This window comes from Zootoca vivipara, chromosome 6 (assembly GCF_963506605.1).
Source record: "Zootoca vivipara chromosome 6, rZooViv1.1, whole genome shotgun sequence".
Lineage (NCBI taxonomy): Eukaryota > Metazoa > Chordata > Lepidosauria > Squamata > Lacertidae > Zootoca > Zootoca vivipara.
The window spans coordinates 62,202,521-62,229,933 of NC_083281.1; the positions used below are offsets into that span (position 1 = coordinate 62,202,521).

The following is a 27,413-nucleotide window of genomic DNA, read 5'->3' on the forward strand; positions in this document are numbered from 1 at the left end:
ATCATGTTTATCAATTTCAAAGAGTCTAGGACTAACACTGAACACAACCCATTCCTGTTAATCGGTGTGTGGAAAGCAGAGTTTTATGGCATAGGTTGCAATCCTACCCCCACCCCATCTTATTTGGAAACAAACCCCTTTGAATTCAATGGGATTTACTTCAGAGTAGACAGGATTAGGATTGCAGCTTTAGTTACCAGATAGCATAGGATCCAGAAGTCTCCTATTTCTGTTGTGTTTGTATTTGAGGACAATAAAGTCCTCGCCTGGATTCCTGACTGATGTGTCCTTTAAGTTTTCCATGAAAATCAGTTACACTACAGAACCTCAACAAATGGTGTTTTTGTGTGTGTGTGTGTGGCTTCATGTTCACTTCTTTATAAGGAAGTGATTTTGTTTTGGGTTGCAAAATATTAGGTGAATAATGCAAACCTCCTGCTTAAATGCCGCAACTCCAATTCCGAAAAGCCACTTTATTAATCTTGGTGTTGAATCTAGCTGTTTTAAATTACTGTAAAGTATAACAAGAAGTCTTAATGACAATATAGTTGTGGGGGGCCAAAGAACACTGGGAAATATGGGCCAAGAAATGAACTAAGAAGCAGCGCAAGTGAGAACACAAACATGTGCCTGTTGACTGGGAATGGAAAGGGGGCTAAGGAATGTCACCATCTGTGGTTTCCAGAACATTCCATAGGATTAGATTGTTGTGAGAACTTGCCAAATGTATTCCTTGGAGATTGTCCTCCCCTAAAATTTGGAAATGAGGAGGACGGGAATTTAATGGCAGAATTCAGAGATTTCTGTGGTCAAAAATTTATATATTCTGATGGCTTCTCGATGTACATCAACAAATTAATATTGTATGGCTGCCATTTCAAAGCCTCTTCAAGGTGAAGAGGCGTATCTGAAGCCATTAGAGCACAGATGGTTCAAACTATATGCAGATATTCATAGTTGTGCTTTTTCTTTTTGCATTTTGTCTGGCTTTTTTTTTTTTGCGCTGTTGAACTGTAATGAATTGTCTCATAATCTATTCCATCTTCTTGCCATTAGCAGGCTCTGAATGTTCACAAATAGGAGCAAAGAACTCATTTTCCAGAGCTTTAATCACACAAAGAGGGAATGCCTAATTCTGTAAATGAAATGGCCTGTGATCACTGAAGCAGAGATTTAATATATCACGGCAAATTAGGTAGATTTTAATAAATTACTTATCTTTCTGAATACTTTACATATGCTTACGAAATAAATATAGCCTGTTTTTTTGTAAACGGCAAAGGGGCCCCTTTACCTATAAAATCCCGTTTAAAATACACTAAAAAGATATTCAGAAATGGAAAAAGTATAAGCTATTCCAAATGAATCTTATCTAGAAACTTCTATCTTTTTTGAGGGGCTGATCCACAGCTCAATTAAAAAAAATCAATTAAATCCTTCATCAACATTGGTTGAAAGCTGGAAAATTGAGTTTCCAGGCTGTTTTCAATCATTGTTTATCAGGATAAAACTATTTGTTATTCATGTTTTATAGAAGTTTTAAGTGTGGTGGTGGTGGTGGGGGGGGGGGGGGTGAGGGTGAGAAGGGAACCAAAGGCCCAGCCTGGAGCGTAAGATAATCTGATCGATTCTTTTATGGTTTCATCTTGCACTTTGATAGCTATTAGTTGAAATATGTAAATCTCTTTTTCCTGCAGATGAAAAACAAAACAAAACAAAAAAGGGAGGTTTACGCAATCCTCTCCCTTCAAAAAACTTGATAATCACAAACAACTGATTATAATGTTAGCAGAAGGGCAAAAGTTGTGTGTTTCTTTTTATAAAAGCTTGCAGTAATTTAATAAGTCTTGGGACCAGTCTCCTTCTTTATATTTAATTGATAGAAACGGCATGCATCAAAGAAAATGCATACTGAGATTTAATGTGCATAAAATGGATATTAGCATTTTAAAGAGGCAGATTAACACATTAATCCAAGTAATTTTCATATATTGCTTCTAATAAAAGCTTCACAGTATAAAATCCTTAATGAGGCTAATCGCAGGCATTCCATTTAGTGGGGTGATTAGGGATAACATAAAAGTATTTTTAATCAGTTTTTTATTTTTAATCAGGTTTTTTTATTTTATTAAAAATTAAAAATTTGACTTGCATTTTTATTACTGTTTTATGTTAAGGCAAACATCATGTTGAAAATGCAAATAAAGCACATCATTCAATCATGTAGGTATTAATTATTTACAAGCTGGTGTCCATTGTGGGGTAGGGGCTGTAGCCTTAAGGGTGTGTGTTGGGGAGGGAAATGTATAAAAAGGAAAATCCAAACAGACAGGAAAATATACAAAGTTTACAGCTGCAAATTGTGCATCCTTCACATATAAATTATACATTAAATATTCTGTAGCATCTCTCTCTCTCTCTCTCTTCCTAGATCTAGCCTGTGTGTTGGTTATGCGGGGAGAAAGCACATCTGTCGACACAGGCTCTCATTTTCAGACCTCCTCATAGACTGAGCGCAGAGCATGGAGAGCTTCTACTGTTACTTTGAGCTTCCCAATTACCGCTCCACCATCTGGTGAATCAAAAACTGGAAAAGAAGCAGAGAGGGAAAGCAATGTCAATAGCAAGTTCACAGACCCTCGCATTCCACACCTTTGAAGAGCTTCAACTTCGGTTGCTGAAATGCAAAGGCCCTTCATTCACACGCACAAAGAGATTGTGTGTATGTGTGTTGTAGTAACAGAACTCTTGGCCATTTCAAGTAAGTGCATCTGAGAACCGCAGTCAGTTGCTCTTTTGAGACCATGAGCTAACCACATCTCCAGATGCGGAGTATACGTTTAACACAGGTAGAAGGAGATACGAGTTGTGGAAAGTCCTGGGTTCTCGCCAACTACAAACACATAGATGAAGGACCACTGCCATCACCTTCTTATGGTGGAGGAAGATGAAACCTGCTCTCCTGCACAAGAGAGAGCTCTTCCTAGGTAGATTACACTACATTTAAAAAAGACATTCCAAATTGGCCTGACATGGTCCCTCTCCGTGACTAATAGGTTAATGACTGTCCAAGATTTACCTTATCATCCTGGGAATTTAGGGTAGCTGTAACAATCTTGACGTAATAAACCATGGTTTATTGGACTAAAACGGAGCCCTATGCCTATGTCCTCCATCCTAATCCTTTCCCTCTACCCGCAGCTCAGTACTTCCATTGCTGTTTATTAAACCAGTTTCCCAGCGTATCCCAAATGGAAAACTGCCTTAATTTTGGTTTACAATCCAGAATATGAAAGCTGGATCTTCTAAAACACATGTCTTCAATCACACAGAAAACCAGCATGGTGCAGAGAGATCCACGTTCAAGTTTTCACATCGCTTCACTGGGTAAAACAGGGCCAGTCACTCATCTCTCAGCCCTAACCTAACTGAGCTGTTGCAAAGATACGGACAAAATCCAGGATAAACAACCAAAACAACAATCTAGTTGTGACCTAAGATGACCAGTTCAAGAACAAATGCTTGATGTCTGGTTCAGAAGAATGTACCTAAGATGTAAGGGAGATGCTGGGTTCTGTCTTGTTTTAGGAATTGAAGTAAACTCTGCCCAAATACCTTCAGCCGCTAATACACCTTTTATAACTATATTTCACTTATGAGGTCTGGGGCAGCACTCCAAGAACTGCCACAACCCAAAATCCACTTTTACAAAAATATTTATCTGGGCCAGCTCTATCATTAGGTAGAGTGGCTGCCTCAGTCAACAGGTGATGAGGGGCTTGGAACAGATAGAGTTGTATGTGTCACATGGCCTCTGCTCAGGTACGGTAGGGAACACTCTGCAGTGGCTGTGTTTTGCACATGGAATGCAAAGTGACTTGGGTCTTCTTTGCTACCATGTTTCTCATATTATAAGACACGTCTTATATTTATTTTTTCCTCAAAAAAAAAACACACTATGGCTTATTTTCAAGGGATGTCTTATTTTTTTCCTCCTCCTCCTGCCGCGGCCGGCATTGCTGCTGCGCCTATCACTATGACTTATTTTCAGGGTATGGCTTATATTCCTTGAATGCTTAAAAATCCTGCTATGGCTTATTTTATGGGTATGTCTTAAAATATGAGAAACAGGGTATCTTTCTTTTGGTAGGACTACCTGATAAAAATTCCACCTCTCCAAGCAGGCGGTGGGTGGAAGCCCAAACAAACCTGGGAAAAATTTGGGAACTGAGGGTTATAGCCAGTGCTACTCAGAGTAGACTCACAAATGTACATGAACCTGAATAACTTAAGGTTCATTAATGTATGTGGGTCTCCTCTAAGTAGAACTAGCATTGGATACAATCCTCAGAGCTGTGAGAAAGTAAAACTAAAGAGAAAATGCCCTGAAACTCACTGTTGATGTCTTGGTCAATGACGTCTTGCCCTTTCCGAAATATCTCCATTAGACTGATGTATGCAAAGCCAATATCTTCACACTCAAGATCTTGCTCATCCTCTGGAGGGTCACTTACTACTGTAAATCGTATGCTGAGAAGAAGAAGAAGAAAAAAGGGGGCGTAATAAACTCATATATTTATTTTTGGTATTTCAGTTTTAACTTCCATTGGAGAATCTCAGGGTCAATTGCATATTATTCACACTTTTAAGAACTGGGTGCTTAAAGAGAAAGCAGCCACGGGGCTCCAATCCACCAGTTTCTTGCCAGAAATTGCTGCCTGTGGCTATTTCCTATCCAGAGTGCCATTTGCAGTAAATAGCACATTTGGGGGCAATTGGCAGCCCAAGGTGTGTATGGCATTTTCAGCAGGAAACTAGGCTGCAGTCTCATTTTGAGATCATCGTGCACAGCTTTAGACCAGCTTCCTATGTCCTTGCTCTGTTCCTCCTGTTTTATAAGGGCTACAACACTTTTGAGAGGTTCCCACCACACTCAGTGAAGTACCAGGATGCAAAGAGCATAGGAATATAGGAATCTGCCTAATATCGAGTCATGCCATTGCACTCGTCTAGCTCAGTATGGTCCACAGTGGCTGGAAATGCTTCTCCAGGGTTTCGGAGAGGGATGTTTTCAAGCCTTACCTGGAGATGCTGGGGACTGAACCTGGGACCTTCTGTGTGCAAAGTAAATGCTATAACCATTGAGCAACAGTCCTTCCCTAAGCATATGCTTATGTATATGCTCAAGGCAGCTTCGGGATTTGTGTTTCTAAAGCACCCGCCACCCCACTCCTCTGCTGAATGACAAACCATCACTCAAGGGAGTTTCAAAAGCAGCTGATGATGCAACATTGCGTTGGTGTGGGTGAAATGGATATAGAGGCAAAAAATCCCACTTGGCTCCGTAAAGGCCTTGGACAAACTTGGACAAGTAGCTCTTTGAATCCTGTCCCAGTGCCGTCCAATGGATTCAGAGGTCTGCAGCCGATGGTGAGGATGCAAGGAACTGCAGGTTTTGGATTTGAAGGTCAAGAAGAGCAGTTTGACATGCTGCGTGGCAAATGTTTTCTTTCTTCTTTTAAGAAACCCTGAGTGTCAAGCCCCTTTGTGACAGGCCACATGGTTCTGCTGTTCAAAGAGCAAAAATCAGGGACACGGCCAGGGCCTGTGGTGGCCGCAGTGCCCTTCTTTCACCAGAAAGTTCACAGGAAATTACAACAACTATGTGGCCTTCCAAGAACATGCAACAAGGTTAAGTTGCAGAAAGTATGGCACTGTGAGTCCTGGCTTTAATTGTATTTATATTTTTTAATATGTACACATGGAGACAACTTTCCCTCTGTATCTCTATTGTTCTCTCTGTCTTTCTCTCTCTCAAAAAACCCCCACACCACAAAAACCTTTTGTCAGCAAGAGAAGATCCCATGATCTTAAACAGAGCTTTCAAACACATATGTAAAATATGAGACTGTCCTCTAGCTGTACGCATTCCTCATAGCATAAAGTATCTTAGTCACAATGCTAAGACGCGCTGTAAGTTCTGCCAATAAAATTATCCACTTAAGTACAAAGAATTGGAACGAACTGTCCTTTGGAATGCGACATTCGCTTAAGTCAGGATACAGAATAAAACTAATATACTATTTGGGGCAAATTTAAAAGTACATTATCCTTTAAGGAGCAGACAAATAGCCTACTTCCCGCTACCTCCTCCTGCTATGTTCGCCTGCGTTTGTTTACTTGAAAACACAGAAGAGTACAAACCATAGAGACACATGTAACTTGTTAACTTTCCCTGGCACCTTCATCAATGCCACAATCGGGAGGTCTAGCCAGACCACAGAATGTTGGCTTTGTAGACAGTCAAAGTATGCTGCGTATGTCAAGAAATGACATCTATGAAAACATCAACGTCAGTGAGAATTAATCCCACTGTTGATACTGTAGATGCTGCTTTAGAAAACTCATTCGCTTCTAAAGGATCAAAATGGGAATGGTAAGGGGAAGCACCTTTCTACATAAGACAGGACTGAAGCCAAATCCAGGTTTCATTTCATGAAATATCAGTGGGTTAAAGTGGGGTTATTACTATTGATCGAACCCTGTTCTGTGAGATTTTCTGTGAGTGCGCTTGTTACCTGTGTTAACTGCTCCAACAAAACCAACATCTCATTCTTTCCCCCTTCATTTCACTCTTCGGGGTGTTAGGCTTAGAGAAACCCTTGCTGGCTTAAAGGCCACCAAATGTTAAATTAATTTATTAAAATATTAAATATTTTATGCCAGGTGAAAGTTTCACTGTACTCAGTGGGGCTTACTTTGCAGTGAAGAGGTATAGGGATGCACTGTAACTTGATTTGTCTGTGGGAAGAGCCTTTAAACCAGGGATGGCAAACTTCCTCTAGATGCTGTTGGCCTAAAACTTCCATAATTCCTATTGGCTGGGGCTGATGAGAGCTGTAGCTGAATAACAACGGAAGTGCCACAGGTTAGCCATCTCAGATTTAAATCAAAGGGTTTGAAAGATAAAATCTGGGTGGGTGGTTTGGTTCCGATGTGCGCTTCTTATCATCTTACTAAAACTCTGCATTAATAGGACACATTTCAAGAGTTCCAAACTTTCTGCACTCCTTTCAAACAGATAATAGACCAATATTGTTACAGTCCCCCTTGCCCCTACTGCTGAGAGATTGAGGAGGGGAGGCCTTTGGAGAAGTATGGGTTCAGTGTTCAAGTTACGCAATTTTAGTCCTCATTTCCGTTATCACTGATTTATCCTATCGCTATGGCTAGACCATGTGCAGCCAATTTGGAATGATATTTTTATCCTGGGTCCTCTGGTTTCCTAAACTTTAAAGTTTAGTTCCTGTTTCAAATGAGAAAAAAAGTTCTGGTATTATTATTATTATATAAGGCATTGTGATAGGAAACATGTGCCGAGGGAGCAATACGCCAACTTCAAAATGTGCTGCGTCTGTGCATTCGAGGGCTACATCTCCCTTCCTGATGGCCCAACTTCTAAAAGGTGGAATGAGAGTGAGGAGGCTTTATGGATGAGCCTGCCCAGACGGCAAGGCTTGCTTCTGATGTTCTGGAGGTGGGATGGTAACTTCTGGAAAACGCTTCCATGTGGCGGAAGCCTTTTGCGGATACTGTAGCAGATGCAGATGGCTTTTTGTGTGGATGTGGACGTGTGTGTTCGGCCACGTGCTGAGCTGGCATACTAATTTCCCACAGAAGGAGACGTCCTGGCTTGATATGCAAGTGATCCACGTAGAAAGCTGGTTGTGCCAGTCATGGCATTATGGTAATTATGATGCCACAGCAGGGCATGAATTGCTATTTACTGCCGATGCGCCACACTTTTGAAATGCACATGGAACAGTACCTTTAACTGCAAGGGTCAAAAACCAGATTTCTAGGAAGAGGGTAGGGATTTCAAAATGAATGACTAAATGCAACTGAACAAGAAGTGAGCATCTTGTTTGCAATGAGGGCATGGTACAGATTTATATGGTTTGGAACAGAATCTACTCATGAGATCTCATTTGAAGTACGGTGTCCATTTCTGGCTACCATAAGGCAAGAGCTGATAAGCACAACCTATGGTGACTCAGATGACTCAGCCACCCAGCTTAGTACCATGTATTCTGATTGGCAGGAGCTTGCTAGGGTCTTGCTCAGAGAAGGTACTTGATATCCTTTTAACTGGAGAGGCCAGAGATTGAACATGAATATGCATGCAAAGCATATGCTCTGCTACTGAGCTACCCTATATAATTCAAGAAGGACAATCACAAGAGAGTGATGAAGAATCTCCAACAAGACAAATTGGATCAAGATAGATCTAGTTCCTTCAACCTAATTCTAGATGGTAAAAAGCATGTTTGAAGCATGGTGATGGAATATGTACACCAATTCCACATGATTAAGATGTCAGCAGTAAGGGAAACATGTTTCTAGTGAGCCTGCTATAAAGCAGGAATGGATCTGAATGACAAGTTAGCACACTGTATTTTGAAATTATATACAATCTGAATTATTTTTTTTAAAAAAATGTATTTTAAGAAATTATAACTTGCCCTTCATAATGTAACCCCAGGACAGAGTATAATTGTGAGCATGTATAGGAAATGAATCCAACACATGCCCACAATTATGTGTATTGGATTCCTACTGAAATAAATGAGACTTGAGCATTACTAACTGCTGGTTGTGACATAAGGTGAATGGTTGAGCAATGGTATTTGCTTCCTGAAGAATCTGTGGACTTTCCCTGGAGACTTGAAGGTGAGGAGAATCATTTCAGAACACGAGGAAAAGGTTATCTATCTCGCGTTCATGCATGGGCTTTCGAAAGATTTCAGTGGGAAAGGATTTAATCTTCTACCCTTGGAATGACATGGACTTAACCTTGAACAATGATTGTACAGAGGCAGCATGCCAATGTTTGTGGAATTTCAGCATTTGAGCAAAAGATCTTGCTTAGTCATTAGACTCAAATTAGTCCTGTGAAACAACGATCGGGACACAGAATATGGCACTATTGGGAAATCTGTAACTTTATTTGGAGTTCTGCTCGCACCAGCATGTTATCCATCTTACTAATGTATGCAGTAAATCTGGAAGTCCTTTCCTTGTTTGCAGAAATGAAAAAAGAAAAGAAAAATCTTTCTGAACTTCAAAGTGCTTTAGATGTGATACATGCCTGCTCTTAAGGGATCACTTTATGGCACTTCCTGTCGGATTCCATTAAAAAATTGTGCACCAGCCAACATATGAAGCTCAATTTTAAAGTAAAATGGAGAAAACAAAGACTACCGTCTTATTGCCAAGTACTACCCTCAGGTCTGCACTCCTTATCTGTCTATATATGGATAACTTAAGTGTGCAAAAGGCTGACTGGCAGCCCTTATACTTCTACCTGAACCAGCAGCTATTCTGAACCACAATCAAAACGGCATGGATCAATTACTCCTCTACAAGGAGAATGACTGTCCTGTAGAAGGGAAAAAAATGGTACATATTGTGCTTGTTGTTCTTTTCTGTTTGTTTTTTTGGGGGGGGATGAAAATGATAAATAATAAATAAAATTCAGGTGCTACTATGTGACATCATGTACCCTTGAAAGAAACATGTAGCATTTATCACATGGAAATGTGATAAACCCATTCTGCTGCAAAATTTACCTTCCGGGGCTGGGTTCTGATCCTCGAAGCATGGCCTTGAGGAAATCGTGCTTCGCTTTGTTGTTTGCCTGGTCCACATGTATTACTGAAAAACGCAACAGGAAATGGCAATGTCTGCGATTACTTGCAATGAACGAAATGAACACAATTTGCTTTGCTAGTCACGTGCTTTCAAGGTAACTTCCTTTCATTTTAAGTCATCGAAACAGGTATCACCCCACAAAGCCCAGCTGTGGAGAGGAATGACATGGTAAGGCAAAAAATGGCTACAGACTCTATAGTAACGCTATTTTCTTTTTGATGAACAGGGGTCCATTGGATAAGGCAGGTATCCAATCACTATGAAATTTCAGTGGTATAAATTCTCACTACATGGGAACACACCTGTATTCAAATATTCCTTCAGCCAATGTCCATGATGAACAGTTCCTGTTTATGGCTTAGATGACTGTATATTATGATGTGACATGATTCTATTTTATTTTTCTTTCATTCTGGACAACGCTGAAGGATCACAGCTGAGTTGGGGAGCAGAAGCCCCCAGGTTCATTGGGCTGGGAAAGCCCCCTTAACCTAGTCTTCCCCAACCTTGAGTCCCCATATGTTTTTGGACTATTACTCCCATCATGCTGGCTGGGGATGATGTGGGTTGTAGTCCAACATCTGGAGGCCCAAGACTGGGGAAGGTTGCCTTAACCCAACATTTTAAGTAAGAGAGCTCATTTCAGCTGGAGTAGAATGTACCAAATGTTTAAATGTACCAAAGGTCTGCTTCTGTATAAGTTGTTATCATATGCATCCTTTGATGAGGGTAAGTAAATCCTTTTACTGTACTCAATTTCTCCCCCTCACACTGAAGGAAAGGATTGTGGGATAGTTCTTAATGCCCTGCTTTGAGGAATAGAATTAAAAACCAGAACCCACTAAACTGCAAATTTTATAAATAAGAAAGTGTAGTGTAGATGAACAGAAAGTAGACATAATGCTACATAATCCAGAGAAGTATCTACTTTTAGAAAAGGAAAGCAAAATGTAGAAATACCTGTGGGATTAGAATCCTTTTGTCTGAGGGCCCTTATAATGATTTTGTTGAGTCTTAAATACATTTAACTGCTCAGCTGTGCATATCACAGAGTTGGTTGAAATGTGGTAAAGAGGGGGATTCCCCCCACCCACATCTAATAAATACTTAATGCTTGTAGCCATAGGCTACTGCAAATACAGTAAAATCCCTATCAGCATGGACATAAAACATGGATAAATAGACTCTCTGTTCAAAATGTAATCAAAATTAAAAAAAACTTAAAACTTTCTAGGATTACTCCTAGATTTAACTGGGTCAAATTATCAAGCCACCTTCTACAAAGCACTGGCGTTTGGTTCAAGATTTGCAGCTGGATTTTCTTTGCAGCAATTGGAAACAGTGCAACTTGAAAGGATATATACTCGCATTCATCAGAAAATAAGTCAGTTACTATTACCTGTATTGCTCACCCATCTCCACTCACACTGTGACACAAGATAACCATATTTTTTTTTCTGCGATGGGTATATGGTAGGCAGTGCAATAAATAATGTACTATATCAACCATTTCCATTTGTTTATTATCTGTTTCCTGGAGCACTCTTGATGCAAGGTACTGAGTGTAAAACACTGGCTCCCACATTTGAGTTACCTTGTCTTTGAAGACATTCTCCAAGTGACCCACCTTTTGAAGCAGGGCAGGTAGATTCCACTGTTGCTCCCCAGCAAGTGGTACTAGGAAAAACACTGTCCTTGAACTACAGGGAAGCACATTGATCTAAAGGTAAGGAAGCACTTCCTAACTGTAAATATAGAACATGGAACAGGAAGCACAGGAAAGCAGTGGAAATGCCCCCCTTTTTGCATAGGGGGCATTTCTTTTGGGGCACAGACATAAGAGACTGGTTCAACTCATGGGTCCAACCATCAGAAGCCCACACAATGACTTTTGCTAGTGCAATGGGGCTTCCCACCTCATCTGCCCCGATTGGCTCAGTGGTGGCATGGGAGAAATTCTAGAATAGCACCTGGAGGGGAGATCCTTCCATCAGGCAGGCAGAAATGCTTGCACTGACAGAGCAATCTTATTAATGCTGTGTTGAATTCCTCCCAAACACTTACAAGACATCTGCTGGTTATTGGACTCACAGCTTTCAATGGTGGCACAGGTCAATTCTGTGTCCAGGGCAGCTGTCTACCAGCTCCATCTGGTATGCAGGCTGAGCCCTTACCTACCCGCAGACTGTCTCGTCAGAGTGGTGCATGCTCTAGTTATCTCCTGCTTGGACTACTGCAATGCGCTCTCTGTGGGGTTACCTTTGAAGGTGACCCGGAAACTACAACTAATCCAGAATGCGGCAGCTAGACTGGTGACTGGGAGTGGTTGCCGGGACTATTTAACACTAGTCCTAAAGGATCTTCACTGGCTCCCAGTATATTTCCAAGCACAATCCAAAGTGTTGCTGCTGACCTTTAAAGCCCTAAACAGCCTCGGCCCAGTATAGCTGAAGGAGTGTCTCCACCCCCATCATTCAGCCCAGGCACTGAGGTCCAGCGCCGAGGGCCTTCTGGCAGTTCCCTCACTGCGAGAAGCAAAGTTACAGGGCCTTCTTGGTAGTGGCGCCCGCCCTGTGGAATGCCCTCCCATCAGATATCAAAGAAATAAACAACTATCTGACATTTAGAAGATATCTGAAGGCAGCCCTGTTTAGGGAAGTATTTAATAACTGATGTTTTAATGTATTTTTAACCTTCTGTTGGAAGCCGCCCAGAGTGGCTGGGGAGACCCAGTCCGATGGGCGGGGTAAAAAGTATTATTATTATTATTATTATTATTATTATTATTATTATTATTACTACTACTACTATTACTACTACTACTACTACTACTACTATTATTCATGTGATGGCTTATGGAATAGGGCTGGCTTGGCCTAAAAGGATCCATGCAGATTCCACCCCACTATTCCAATCCAGAACCATGCATGCATGCAGATACACAGATCAAATTCCTGTGCATGTTGGCTTATTTCTTAATTGCAATTCAGCTGCATGTAATGGCGCGCTCCCTCTCAAAATGAAAGGGAAAGCTTTTCTGGGTAAAAGCAGGAGGGGATGTTCTGTGTGTTCAACTGGAGTACTCAGATCTGCAATAGACTGCTGGATGGAGCACATCTCTTATTTATTTAAAACATTTATCACCCACTTTTCCTAAAAAGTTCAATGCAGTTAAAAAATAAATATACAAATACATTAAGTGCAATAAATCAAATGGTGTGGTACAAAATAGAAATACTGGGACAATTAATCTGAGGCATTCCCATAATTGCCTATATATCCAGTTAACTCTTTATTTAAATTTGCCTTGTAAAAGGAACGCAAAAATAAATAAATAAATAGCTTTTTAAATACCAGTTTGTGAAATTAGCTATGAGAACAGAAGACATGTGAAAAGTTAACCTATGGTACGTTAAACTTGTGTAACACTATTTTTAAAGGGAATAATTTGGGGAGTGGGGGAAGAGAACCGGGTGGGGGAAGAACTAACTGCCTCTTTCCATGCATCCTAAGGAAAATCAACAATGAAAGCCGGAATGGAAGTCATGTGATCCAATTGTCATATTGCTGGCAGGTTTATGCTCACACTGTCAGAAGAGATACAGGCAGCATCTAAGAATGCCACACAGTTGTCATTTCCTGTTAATGGCCCTGGCAGTCACGACTGTGAAAGCCAGTGGCTTTTATTGCTTCGCAATGGAGGGGATTTACGGTGGTTTCTTTCTTTTGCCCAGTGAAAGTCAGTGATAGCGATAATGTATGGCAGAGCGCTTGTCCTTTCTGACAGCCCCAGTAATTTAATCCCCCTCTCCTGCCAGAACAGGCAATAAGAAAGACTTTTAGACCAGCAGAGTGGGGAAAGCTACAGCCTGACATTCATCTCTTTATATCCCAAATAAAATAATAAAAAACGAAAATCCTTCAGTCAGGTTACGAATGTGGACACCGGTTTGGAGCATCTTCCAGTATCACAGGAACGTACATGAAGTTACAAATGTAAGCATTAAGACAAATTTTTATGAGCTGGATTTTACAGATACTATGGGGAAATAATTGATAAGAATGCAGCGGGCATGTCCAGTGATATTTCCCTTTTTGTCTGAAGCTACTGTCCGCATTAATTTTGTATTGGATAAATCCTTGTTATCTGCAGATGTTCACGCACTTTTAAATTATATTCATCTTGTATGGGACTTACAGCACGACACGAAGAGGGGGTTGTGGGAGCCAAGAGACTTAAACTTCGAGCCTGGAAGGACGAAACACCCAACATATATTATGCAATGGCCTGAGGACCTTACTGCCCTTGCAACGTTTAAGCCTATTTCTTATAAATGTCAATTTTGTTTGGATATCTATCAGGACACATATCAACTTACATGTTTAAAACTGAGGTGGATGTTGACTGATGGTCACTGTATTATTAATATAAGCTCTTGTTGGCTTGAGGACCAGAGATGCCAACCAAATTTTATCTCGGCCCCAGACTCCTGACCAAAAGTTGTTGGAGATAATTGAGGTGGATAGGGAGATAAGGACAGGATCTTTTCTGTGGTAGAATCTTTACCATGGAATCCATTCTCTAGAGAAGTTAAACTGGCTTCACCTTTGTTAGTTTTAACTGAGCCGTTTAAACCCTTTTTGTGCTTTCGGATGAATTTAAATATAAAGGTGTTTCTTGTTCTTAATCTATAGTTTGAGCTCATGTTTTCTTTCTTCAATTATTAATGGAATAATATTATTATATTATTGATATATTATGGTTTATCATATCCTTAAATTAGTATTAATTAGCCTGTTATGTCATTATCATTAATGTGAGCTCATATTTTCTCTCTCTTTTCTATTTGTTAAAGTTGTTAAATAAATAAATAAAACATTGTGGATACAGGATTTTGGGGACACCAGCTATGGGTAAATGAGGGCAGACTGGGGCACATATGAAGACGTCTCTATTTCAAACTTTGCCTCTGCAATGAAACCATTAAGTAGCCTTAGGGAAGCAACTCTCTGTTGGCCTCTGTCCTATGGGGGATAATAGTGCCGAGTTACCTTACAAGGCCAAATGTTGAGTACTATATTGCTATGACTACCCAGGCTTTTAATGGTTTTTAAGTGGTTGATTAATCTCGGGTTTTGTATTCTTTTTAATCTGTGGGGAGTTTCTTGGTATTATTATGCTGATGTTTGCTTTTATGACATATTGCTACTTTTTGCTCTGTGTTTTTATGACATATTTTACTTGTTTTTACGATGTATTGTTACATGCTGTTCTGTGTTAGTTTGTTTTTTTAATGTTGTAAGCTTCCTCAAGAACTATGGTTTGTACTCTGGATATAAATATTTTAAGCAGAGAAAATATTTGTGCCTGCTCCCAACGACCACTCTCATCCAAATTCCCATAAGGCTGCCACCCACTAACTTGGAATAGGGATAATATTGAGGAATCACACTGTACTGCTTAACAAAAGTCAGATGAAGAAAATTCCTTTCCTCCCTACACACTGCACACTAAATCTTATGTGCTATACTTCTGATCTCTTCTGCGAAGTATTACATGCTCCCGCTTCTTTGAAAAGCAAAATACAACAATTCTCATTTCACCAGTTTTAAAGCTTCCCGGAACACGAATGTCTAGATTAAGAACCAAAGCAAGAAGGCACAAACATGGAAAACTATAATTTAAAAAAAAATCTACAGGAAACTTGTTTTTTTGGGGGGTGGTGGGGTGGGGAGCGTGGAGCCTTATACAGTATCAGGGAGAGATCTGCTCTAAGCCCTGAAAGGGTTTAATATTTAAGGGCCCATGGATATTGGAGGGCATACTGAGCAAAAGATGTACTGTTGGAGCTAACAAGTCTCTGAATACCCGTTGCTGGGAATCACAAGTGGGAGAGAGAATGTTGTAGTAGTCATACCCTGGTTTTTGAACGCCTTGGTACTCAGACGTTTTGGCTCCTGAACGCCCAAAACCAGTAAACAAGTGTTCCGGTTTCCGGACATTTTTCAGAAGCCAAACGTCTGACACGGCTTTCGACAGAGTGCAGGAACAAGGGTCCACTGTACTCGGATCCTGCTTGTGGCATAGCTGCCAAGTTTTCCCTTTTCTCGTGAGGAAGCCTATTCAGCATAAGGGAAAATCCCTTTAAAAAAGGGATAACTTGGCAGCTATGGCTTGTGGGCTTCCCATAGGCCACAATGAGAATGGGGTGCTCATCTATGATGGGCCATTGGCCTTTTCTGGCAGGCTCTTCTTATGTTCTTATGAGCCAAAGATCTTATGGCAAGATCCCTACCACCCTTGCCCATTGCTCTCTCAGTACGTAGGAAACCAACAGATGAATGGGAAACAAGAATCATGTAAGTGAGTAGGTGGAATGCTCTATCCAAGGCTCCCCCATCAAACCCCTGGAGTCTCCCTACTAGTTACCCAAGTGAACCTACTGATGCCAGGTCTCTCTATTTCTTACCACCACACTCTCCATATTCAGGGAAACGTATCTCAAAGCTTAATAAGATATGAATGTGTCTTTCACCTGCACAAGCACCCCATTTTGTGGCATAAAGCAGTAAGTCTTAAATTAAACCTAGTTTCTCATTTCTTTCAAAGCAAGGAACTATGGCTACCAGCTTCAGAACAAACCAATATATTAAACCATGGTCTGAAGTCAGTTTAATAGCCTGGCTAGTTCCGAAGCTGGTAACCATAATTTCCCACGTCAGATAAAAGAGGAAACTACGGTTAATTAGAGTTTCCTGGTTTAACTGCAGCTCGAAAAGGGGCCCTGTGTCAAGGAAGTAGGTGGCATCTTAAGCTGGAATAAAATATTCTGAATGCAGCCAATGCCTTTCAAACTAACCTATAAACTAGGATAATTTGGGCAATCAAGCAGTATTTGATCTGAAGGGATGCTGGAAAACATTGTGACGGTGTGATTGATTTGACTGGTGTCCTGATTTCTGGACCTTTCAGCATTTTGCTTTCTACAGCCATGAAGGTTAGAAAGACACTTCTCTCTAAACCTGAATGCTGACATGGTCTCAGAATAGTACAGATGTGCCAAAATCTGTTCACTGGGGATGTGCTTCTGTCCCTTGTTCTGAAACAGGTCCCAAACATATGTGTGTGTGTGTGTGTGTGAGAGAGAGAGAGAGAGAGAGAGAGTGAGAGAGAGAGAGAACTTAAAAAGAATTTTCTGTGTTGCGAACATGGAAAGTTCCTTTCCTCTATCATCCTATTCAGAATCCAAAGTGCATCTAGACATCAATTCTCTCTTACCGCCCCCCCTTCTCTCGCCTTGCCTCAGGTAACTACAATTTGTCCAAATAATCAACTACTCACTCCACAGAGCCAAAGGCTTCTGATCTATATAGGTCTCATAAAAAAAACTTTGGAAGATTTCATTAATCTTGCCCCTTTCTATTGTCAATTCCCAAGCAGGTTTATATACAGCCAAGATAACATTCTTTAGGCCCTCGATCATTAATCTTATTTCCAGGCCCCTTTCTTGCCTTCTCAGCATTCTCATGGCAATATTCTCTCAGCCCTATGAAATATAAATGCTATTTCCTTGTTATCAGTGTCTATCAACTGAACTTAATCTTTGTTATTTCAATTATGGTGGCCTTGTCTGGGGAAAAAAAATCATTTTGTCAAGGTGAAATTAAGAGTCGACCCCAACGGTGTAACTATCTATTTTGAGTTAGAGGAAAGTATAAGGTCAGTTTGCTTGCATCTACAATATTTCCCCCTTAAAGTTAGAATCATCACTCGGTTGAGTTTGAAAACATGAGCATGACACTCGCCTGCTTACTATTGCTTTCCTATTTTCACCGCTAGCAGATCAAGTTATTTTAAAACTGACCCACATTGAGGCCCTATCCTGGGGCAGCCAACCTGGTATTATTCAGATGTTGTTGGACAGCAGCTCCCATCAGCCCCAGTGGCCAATGTTCAGGGATGATTAAAACTGTAGCCCATCAGCATTCGGAGAGCACCAAGCTGGCTATCCCTGCTCTACCCCAGGGATCTGATACTGAAACCAACATACACCAACATGGTGCCCATCACCCCTGGCCATAGACCATGCTGGCTGGAGGTAACAGCAGCTGTACTCCTATGAAATTGTGAAGGATGTTTGGAGGAACCTACTGGGGTACAGCTGGAGATGGCCACTTGCCAGAAAGAGCAGAAGATAGGGTCTAGTGGTAGTGATATCTCAACTTGAGCTTGGGGCAACAAACCTCCTAGATACAGGGCTGGCTTGGGGACATGTCTAAGACCTAGATCAGGAGAATTACATAGGGAAGGGGTTTAAACTCAGTGTGGGTGTGTATATAGTGTATGGTTACGAAGTGTTCAAATTTATTTCCCCTTTCTCTGTATGACTTAACTGTCATACATCTGACATACAACTGTCATAAGGACTTAACTGTCCTTATACATCAACCTTCCCCAGTCTGATGCGTTCCAGATGTTTTGGATTAGCACTCTCATCATCCCCAGGTAGCACATCTGTGCTGCCGGGGGCAGATATGAGTTGTAGTTCGAAACTTCTGGAGGGAACCAAGATGGAGAAGGACTGTTTGGATATGGGACTGGCAGATTTACATCACTTTCAGCAGGACATTTAAATATGAAGGAGAATAGATGTTAGATAGTTGAACCCTTTCCATCTTTCCCTAAATTCACTTAACACAGAGCTATATATAGTTCTTTACATGGATAGATTGATCCACATAAGAAGAACCAAAACACCACTTGGCTCCATCGTAGTATAACAATAAGATTTAATTTATTAATTGTAAGACTACCTTGCTTCTACCTATATATATTTTAAAAACACAGGCTTGAGGAATTGAGAGCACTAAATCATTACATTAGGTGTTGCTTATTATGCCAGAATTCCAAAAGATCTCTTTGTCTCAGCTAGGATGTAAAGCAGTTTTTTTTAAAGCCAGTCACAGTGCTAAGATATAAGTATAATGAGAACTCAATAAAAAGAATGTATTATTTACCAAGAAATAATGATTTCTCAAATTACATCTGGATTTATCGTCATTTTTTCCATGCAAAATCTAGGGGACTGCTAGTTTCCCTCTAAGCTCAAAGTACACTTCCTTCGCCAATCATGTAAATCTCAGTTTTATTAAAGAAAATATTCAATTAACCCCTAATATTCTACATACCCAAATCTAATTAGGCATGAATAAGAAATGGAGTAAAGCTATAGTAAACACACACATTCTGACTTCATTACTATTAGATTATTGGCTTTCTCACTGACATTATCAAACAGCAAATTCATTAGGGCACTTCCTTGATATGCTGTTCCCTTACCAGAAAAGCTGGCACTAAAGAGAAATTAGATGGCCAGTTATTTAAGCAATTCTCTAGGAAGAACAAAGCAACCATGTTGGAAATTAGTGGCGAGTTATAGCTTTGTGGCAATTACAGCAAAAAATGTTTCCCAAGAGGAAGAGTGGATGATGTACTCCTAGCTACCGTATATGCCTGAATGTGCAGCAAACAGAACCCTCAGGCTGCCTCACAGATGGGGTTCAGCATAAAAAGAATATGACACAACCAAATAGTTTAAAATGGGTTGGGGGAACCTCTGGCCCTCCAGTTCCCACTGGTTGGGGCTGATGGGAGTTGGAGCCTAGCAGCTTTGGGCAGAGGGGAGGCACAGATTCCCCATCAATGGCTTCAGAACTCTTTTTCCATTTCTAATGCACAGTCCTGCCCCCTAGGCATGTGACGTAAGGGTGGGGTTTGCTTTTCTGTGCTAGAGAAAAAATCTGACAAGTGGATGCTGACTGGCATATACAGGCAAAGGACAACCTAGACCACTCAGTAACAGGTGGAGATGTCAAACCTGTAGCAGGACACTTGGAACAGGGGAATAGTGTAAAGAAGTTGACTTGCTTTAAAGCTTGAATGTGAGTCCTGGTTTTGCCATGGAAGCGATATGAACTGTCTTTTCCTTCTTAAAAAAATAATACGTTAAAAAGAACCGCCTGACATCAGTTCAAATAATATGTTCAAATTGCTAGAATTAAAATGTGGGATGTTTCTTTTTGGGATTAAAAGTTTTAATAAAGCTGAGTGGGTGCATTCCAGCTTTCAAGTCTGAATTGCTGCGCAATAAATTTTGAAGCCCAGGATTGGGGGGGGGGGAATAATGAAGTCACAAAGAGCACTTTTTATATGGAAAATGAATGCCATAATAATAAACCAAGTTGGCTGCTAACATAATTTCACTCCCAACTTCAGCCTTCTGACACAGAAAACATACAGACTAGATAAGATCACTCTCAAATAACAGCAGTTACTGACACCAACAACTGGATGAGTTCCTGATTAGCTACATCACTTAGAACAGTACGCTCTGTACCAAGGATAAGTGCAAGTTTTAACTCTAAGCTTTCTAATGGGGAATGTCTGAATGCTGGATTTTGTGAAATCCTGGGGATTAACGAATCCACAGATGTTTTCTGTATTTTACTGCATGACAATGTGCCATCAAAATTTATTACAGCTTGGCATAACAAACAGCATTCATCTGCTTATACGCGACACTCTAGTGTTATGTATAAAAATGATTGGGGGTAGAATCTGCCAAGCGCTGATTCCCGACAAGCACCACTGAATTGAAGCAGGGTTGAGCGTTTGATGCTCCTCCATTTGTTTGCCTTGTCAGTGCTATTTTTTAAATCCTGGGTGATATTCAATCACAATTAAAGTCCAAAGTAATGCAAGTTGGATATGATTCTTGTGAACATTGTGAAACTTCATTCATTCACTGGTGGACCAGTTCTGCTTATTTCTTATAGAATATTTCCTATAGAATTCATATTGGAAAATATGAGGAAAGCCTCTTCTAAAATTGTGAAAATTACTTATTAGTGAGGTTCCCCCCCCTTTGCCTAGTTTCTAATTTAATCAATTTTTGCTATCCTATTTTTAAAACGATCCCTGGAACAATTGTTAGAAATTTCCCCCTTTAAACAAGCCTAATGAAAACTGGTGTTCTTCCTGCAATACACTTCTGTACCTTGGATGAGAGCATGTAGAACAGGGGTGGTTAACTCGAGATGTTATTGAACTACAGCCCATTATTCCTGGCAATGCTAGCTGGAGTTGAGGGAAGACACAGTCCAGCTATATCTAGAGAGCACCCTGTTAACCACTTTTGAAGTGGACAATAGGTTATGTTTTGCCTATCCTTGCTTTAATCAACCAAGTATAAGGTTTCAGGGGTCTTGAAGAGTCTTAGTCCCTGCAACACCATGGCAGCTTGTAAGCTGAGAAAACAACCACTACAGCTGGGAATGCTGCTACAGCTTCCAGCCCAGAAGGGTGATATGGAAGAAGCCAATTGGATCTCATTGGATCCTCGCTGCTGATTCTGGATTGGCTCCTCCGTCTAGAGAGGGGAAAAAATCACTTGTCTGCAGACCAACCTGCTTATTTTTCTGATGATCCACTAATCCACTAGCTTGACCCTCTGAGCAATTAGTGGCTTGGCTCCTGGGCACTAGACCTCACACCAAGTCACTTCTGTGAGAGGCACTTGCAAGCTACCTGATGGCAACTGTTTGGCCACTCCAGGAAGCAGGATCCTAGAAGAGATGGAAGCTTGGCCTGATGGGCCTTACTTATGAAAGTTGAAGCATAACTTACCAAATGCCTACCTGCTAATATTCAAACTGGAATCATTTTAAAAGAAGCCACACCACTGGTGACTTGGAAACATAACAGAATAATACTTAATGAGCACATACCATGGCTATAATTGTAGTAGACCCGTTGTCCCCTTCTCGGTTTAGGAAGTGACACTGGGGTTTCATCTGCTGGGAAGTTGGAGAACTTGCACTCTACAAACAGGCGTTTTATTGTGTCATCCATTGCAACCTGGGATTCCGTTAGACTGAGGGATACTATTTCAATCCGGATTTTTTCACCAGACTATGACAAAAAGAAAGAAAGAAAAAGTAGCAGAGTATATACTTCTTGCAATGCCAAAATGTCACAACAAACTTGCACATCACACCAGATGTTTTGGATGATAAAACATGACTGATAGTTTATGACAGAGAGACAATGAGGTCCTGATGCACTGGGATTTGTAGTTAACACTGTCATTGCAACAGACCTATAGATTTATATTTTATGCTGGAAAAACTTTTTGCCAGCCCTGCTGCTGATTATGGTTGAGGATTGAACCTGGAACCTTTAACATGCATTGATGCAAGTTGTTGCTTCACATCGCAAAGACACTTTTCTGGGCCACATGTACTGTTCTCAACTCACAAGTGTTGCTTAATCTTAACCGGGAAGTGCCATTAGTTTTAACTATGATTTATTTGAACAAGTCAGGATCAGAAAGTAGAGTTTGATCTTGGCTTGTTTGGACAAACCACAGTCTAAAGCAAGAACATCCTGATTCAGGTAAAATGATAATCTGTGGTTAGTTGCAAGTGGGAGCTTCTGATCTTGCTGCTGTGCTGAACTAGGAGAGGGGGGCACACAGGCCCAAGGTTTGTCCGTGCAACAGAAACTAAGCCCTGGTTTGTATGTAATGCTAAACTATGGCTTTCCACTACGCACACAAGCCTCTGAGAGTCGCAGCAAAGCCTTGGAATTAAGTGCTCCCCCTCCCACAAGGCTGGGAGGAGGAATAAGCCATGATTCAATTTCATTTCCCTCAATTCCTGTACAAATTCATGGTTTTAAAATACTGAGTTGCAAAAGAAGCCAACTTCAAACAATGGATTACTGAATAGTTATTTGTAGCTGTACTTTATTGATAATGTTAATGTGTATTGTGTATTTTGCTTAGAGGCTTTTATGATTAGGCAGTCTGCACATTCTGTGAAATAAAATGTATAAATAAATTCATTCCTCCTCCTGGCTGTGTGGGAGGTGGGGCGAGTGATGGAGCCCAATGGTTTGTTCATGCTTACAAAGGCTAAACACTAAACAATGGTTGAATGTTACTTGCAAATCCTAAACTGTGTTTTATATAATCAACTTTTTATTTTGTTTTGTGTATATCGCAATGTTCTATTGTTGCTATGGCCGATGGCTGATGCAAATAAAGTTTCATTCATTCATTCAAACCCTTTTGATGTGCCAAAAATATGCCACAAGGCAACTTTCCTTTAGAATTTTCATGGGGTGAAAATGCATCCATGCACACATTAAATGTGCTGGGAAGGCCTGCAAATTCAAGCATGCAATCACCAAGTATTTGAGAACTGCATCCAAAACTTGGTGTGTCAGTCACAAGCCCAAACTTTTGGAGGCATGGATCTCTCCTGCACAGTAACAGATTTTCCTGCCACAAATACCAATGTCCCTTTAGTGCAGCATGAAATGTGATGGGACTGCAAGGGTCACAACAATGTTAGCTCTACTCAGAGTAAACCCAATGGGTCAATGTATCCAGAACTTAAGCTGAATACAAACAAACCCAAGGTTTTTCCAAGATGAAGAAAAATGTCCATTTTACCATAAGGGGAAGCATTTAAAAATGATTTCACCATGCAAAGATGAAAGGGAAAAGTAACTTCATGGTGATTTCCCTACATGTCAAAACTGCCAAAGCAAAGCATCTATGGTCATGACCAATCCTTGCTTTTAAAGTACATTTAACAGACATATAAACGCACATGGTTTTTCCAAAATAATTATGAGATTTGTTAAGGGTGCTGCGAATTGCAGTTTTGTGAGCTCCTAAGATTCTTTGGGGGAAGCCAGGCACTTTAAATGTAGAATGGGACTGTGACCTATGAGTATACAAGTGTGTTTAAGGTTTGAAAGGCACTGCACCCTTATTTGGGAAGGGTTTTCATGTCAAATGCTAATAGGGCAGCACACAAACATTTTCCTGAATAAGTCAATGGTTTCAAAGAATGCATAACCACTGTGATTTCAAAATTAGGCTACACAGAAGAACATTCAAAGCATGAGATTCTGCTCTTCAAAGAGCAAACCTAGCACCTTGTAGATCTCAGCTGTCAAGTTCTGCTTAACTTTTCTCTTTATGGCTCCCTCTCTACATTAAAGACTATTTCTCCTGTGTGTGGAATTTGAAGGCTTTTGGTTGTAAATTCAAATCACTAACCTCGCAGTAATAATTACAGAATTAGAATAACAAGAAAGGGAGATCAGCTTTCTAGAGGGCTGGCGTTCAAATTGCAAATCAATACAATATTCAAGCTCAACATGGCAATTGTCGATGCGTTTTTCAGAAAATATATTCTATAATTAATCAATTGAAAGCTTGAGTACCCCACTGTAAATAAAAAATAAATAAATGAGCGTCCTTAATAAAGAACAATATTCATTCCTGTCAACCTCTTTCAATATTTGATGAAGTAACTTTACCCCCACCTTTTTTTTCAAAAGACATTTTCTTTTATTATGTATCCTAAGACACTTTAACTAAAAACCCAAATCTGAATATTTCAATAAGGTTGTTTTATTATTCAGTAGATTCATGGAAATTTTACTAGGATGACAGAGAAAATTCCACACCATTCTGTCTCCGCTAATACAGGTACATGGCTTCAGCTGGCAATATTACTAGGATTAGCATAGTATGATGAAATATTTAAAGGAATTTTTTTTCTAAAAACCTAATAAATCAAATGACTGCCAAATGTCATTAAAGTGATGGTCTTTGACTTGAATATGCTTTTCATATTCAAATTTGAAAAGAAAGAGATGAAAGCCTGGAAAGGTTACTCAGTTTCAACTAATAACCTCAAGCACTCTACATTCACATGCATAAAAAATGAAATTGCCTCTATTGTCTAATTTTACTTCGGAAACAACTCCTTTCGCCTTCTATTGTACAGATATATTAGGGGTATTTTTAAGTGAAATTCAGAGTCATTCCCCTCCAAATATTTAACTCGACTGTCAAAACCGGCTCATGCTGAGACGGCCGTCAACAAATGAAGTCCAAATGTCGGAGTTATGGATGTAAAGGAGACCCTTTATAATGTTTGATGGAGAAAATAATCAGTACACTTGTTTTATATTAAGGAAAGAAATGGCTTGCAACAGGAATGGGCAAGGCATATAAATTCACAGGGCTGGATGGTATGGCCCAACAAAGAAATCTGTATGATAAACATTGAGCATGAGGCTTAGCGTCTTTTTGGAGACATCTGAAAAAGAGGACTGCACTTCCAGAATGCTGAAGGATGGTCCTTGAAGGTGGGGAGTGGGCAACCTGTGACCTTGCATATGTTGCTGAACTTCTAACACTCATCAGCCCCAGCCAGCGCTGCAACAGTTACGGATGATGGGAGCTATAGTACAACAATTTCTGCAGGACCACAGATTGCCCACCCTGAGCTAAAGGGAGTACTGAGGTGAGGGCTGCTGTTGCAAGGGAGAGACGGTAGCTTGGTGGAAGAGTGCAAAAGGTCTCAGGTTCAATCCCCATGGAAGGTAGGGAAAGAACCCCCAGCCTGCAAACCTGGAGAGGTACTTCCAGTCAATGCAGGAAATAACGAGCCGGTATCAGATTCCCTGCTGTGTGAACATAGGACAACATACAGAACCCCTGGGTAGGCCCAAAACGTCAATGGGCTGTAGCCAATGTTAGTTCTATTTAAAGTAGGCCCACTGAAATGGGTGGGAATGACTAACTTAGAATTTCAGCGGGCCTACCATGAACAGAACTTGGTTGGATGCAACTCAATATTGTTGCAGTGGTACCTTGGTTTTCGAACGTAATGCGTTCTGGAAGACCAAGTTCTGAAACATTTGAAAACCTAGGCGGACAGTCACAAAAACAAATTGGTTGCAAACTGGATCTTGCACTCAGCGGAAGCTGTGTGGCATGTTCGACTTCCGAGGTGTGTTTGAAAACCGAAGCATTGACTTCCGGGTTTACACCATCTGAAAAGCAAAATGTTTGGCAATGGAGACGTTCGAAAACCGAGGTACCACTGCGTTTTCAGAATTTGGACTAGTTTAGAAATCACACTAAACCAAATTAACATTACAAGACAGTCCCCTGGTGAGATGGTTTCCCCTAGGTTCCCTCTCCTCCACAGCTCATGAGGTAAAGAGAAATGGCATTGTAGGCCCTGCCACCAATAAAGCATGGCGGCTCTTGGCTCTGCCAACCATGCATTACAGTTGATGCCTGAGGCAGGGAAGTCTTCACACCAATGCATGTAGCCTTTTCTTGGCCCCTGGAACCCTGAGTGATCTGGGGAAGGCTATGCATATAGCAGATCTACACACCAAGTGCTCCCCATGGATGCCCATGCTAACGTGCGGATGGGTAGTGGAAAACTGCATCACCAGGAATGGAGCCAGAGACACAGCCTTTTTCCACATGCTTTACCCCTTCCTGAACTCAGGAAAATGTGGCTTGTTCTGGATCTGAAAGGATGGTCTGATCTTGCTTTCTTTGACTTAACCACAATTAGAGTAAGCCACCGTTTCCCTGAGTTTTGGCTCTAATGGCTAACTGCAGTTTACTCACAACTAGAAATGGAAGCATTCAATCTTCTCCCCTCACACTCAGAGGAGAAGGGAGTGCGTGAACCCAAAGGCTTGTCATGGCTCGTTCTAATAACGCTAAACCATGGTTGAGCGTCATATCTGAATGCAGTCCCTGTAAGCCATTTTCAGCTGAACAGCTTTCAAAGAGGCATACAAAAAAACACTGATTTATCGTAATTAGAGGGGAATTAAAGTTAAAGCCAAGAAATCATGCTTTCTTGCGGTTCATGAGCGCATAAAAAAAAAAAAAGAATTCCTCTGAAGCTCATGATCTAGCCCAGGTGGACCGGGTAGTTATAAAGTCTAAAAATACATATATTAGAAAACCCCAAAAACAAAAGCTAGCTTTTTTCTTTTCTCTTCCAGGACCCCCAATTTAACTTAGTGTCTTCTTCTTCTTTTTTTTACAACATATGGTGCTCTGCAGAAACACAGCCACCTGGAAAGCCTGGCTTGTGCTCTTTAAAGAATGCCGAATGTCCAAATTAATTAAGAACCCTAAGATCTTAATTTAAGGAAAGTGATTATGACAGTTTTCACTAAACTGCTATTAGTGCAAGAAAAGCACACAAAGACTATCTATAATGAAGGAGAAAAGATGTAAACACACCTAGAGGAAAATGAGACCACCACGGAATAAATTGGTTTTGCTAAGATTTGCCTTGTGGGCACATTTGAAGATAACTTGGGAGCTGACAGCAGTTAAATTTTATTGTGATAATTGAAAGCTATAGTATTACTCAAAATGATCAAGTGCAGAGGTGGAGATGAGAGCAAGCAATTGTTAATTTTATTTTATTTCTTTTTTAGACTTCGCCAAAGAAAATGCAAATTTTCCAGTTCTGATGTCTATTTCGAGGGCCTGTAACAAGGCTTTTAATCAATGTATTATACATCAAATTGATAATGTTAACTTCTGATTATTCAAATGTATGAAATATTCATAAAGAACCATCCAAAGTTTTACATTTCCCTGATTTTTTACCTCCCCCTTCCATTAATTATCATGCCTGGAAGCTTTTTTAGCAAAAGCACCAGTCATCATCTTGACTCAACCTGACAAGCTAGCAAGGCCCAATTACGTTGGCACTCTGTGGCACTTTGATGTAGTGGAAACGAAAAGAGATAGGGGCAAATTGTATAGCACATTATGTTAATGACATGA

General features: G+C 40.5%; 1 protein-coding gene across 3 annotated transcripts in view; it reads right to left on the reverse strand.

Annotated features, from left to right (window-relative positions):
- Positions 1 to 2,118: 2,118 nt before the first annotated feature.
- Positions 2,119 to 27,413, reverse strand: part of RPGRIP1L (RPGRIP1 like) — a 72,414-nt gene continuing 47,119 nt past the window's right edge. For all 3 annotated transcript variants that reach the window (XM_035119297.2, XM_060276058.1, XM_035119298.2), the window contains exons 23-26: positions 21,499 to 21,682; positions 9,630 to 9,714; positions 4,397 to 4,530; positions 2,119 to 2,587 (exon numbers count right to left, since the gene is read on the reverse strand). In XM_035119297.2, coding sequence (XP_034975188.2) covers positions 2,493 to 2,587; positions 4,397 to 4,530; positions 9,630 to 9,714; positions 21,499 to 21,682 — 498 coding nt within the window. In that variant the 3' untranslated portion in view covers positions 2,119 to 2,492. The remainder of the gene's footprint in view (positions 2,588 to 4,396; positions 4,531 to 9,629; positions 9,715 to 21,498; positions 21,683 to 27,413) is intronic.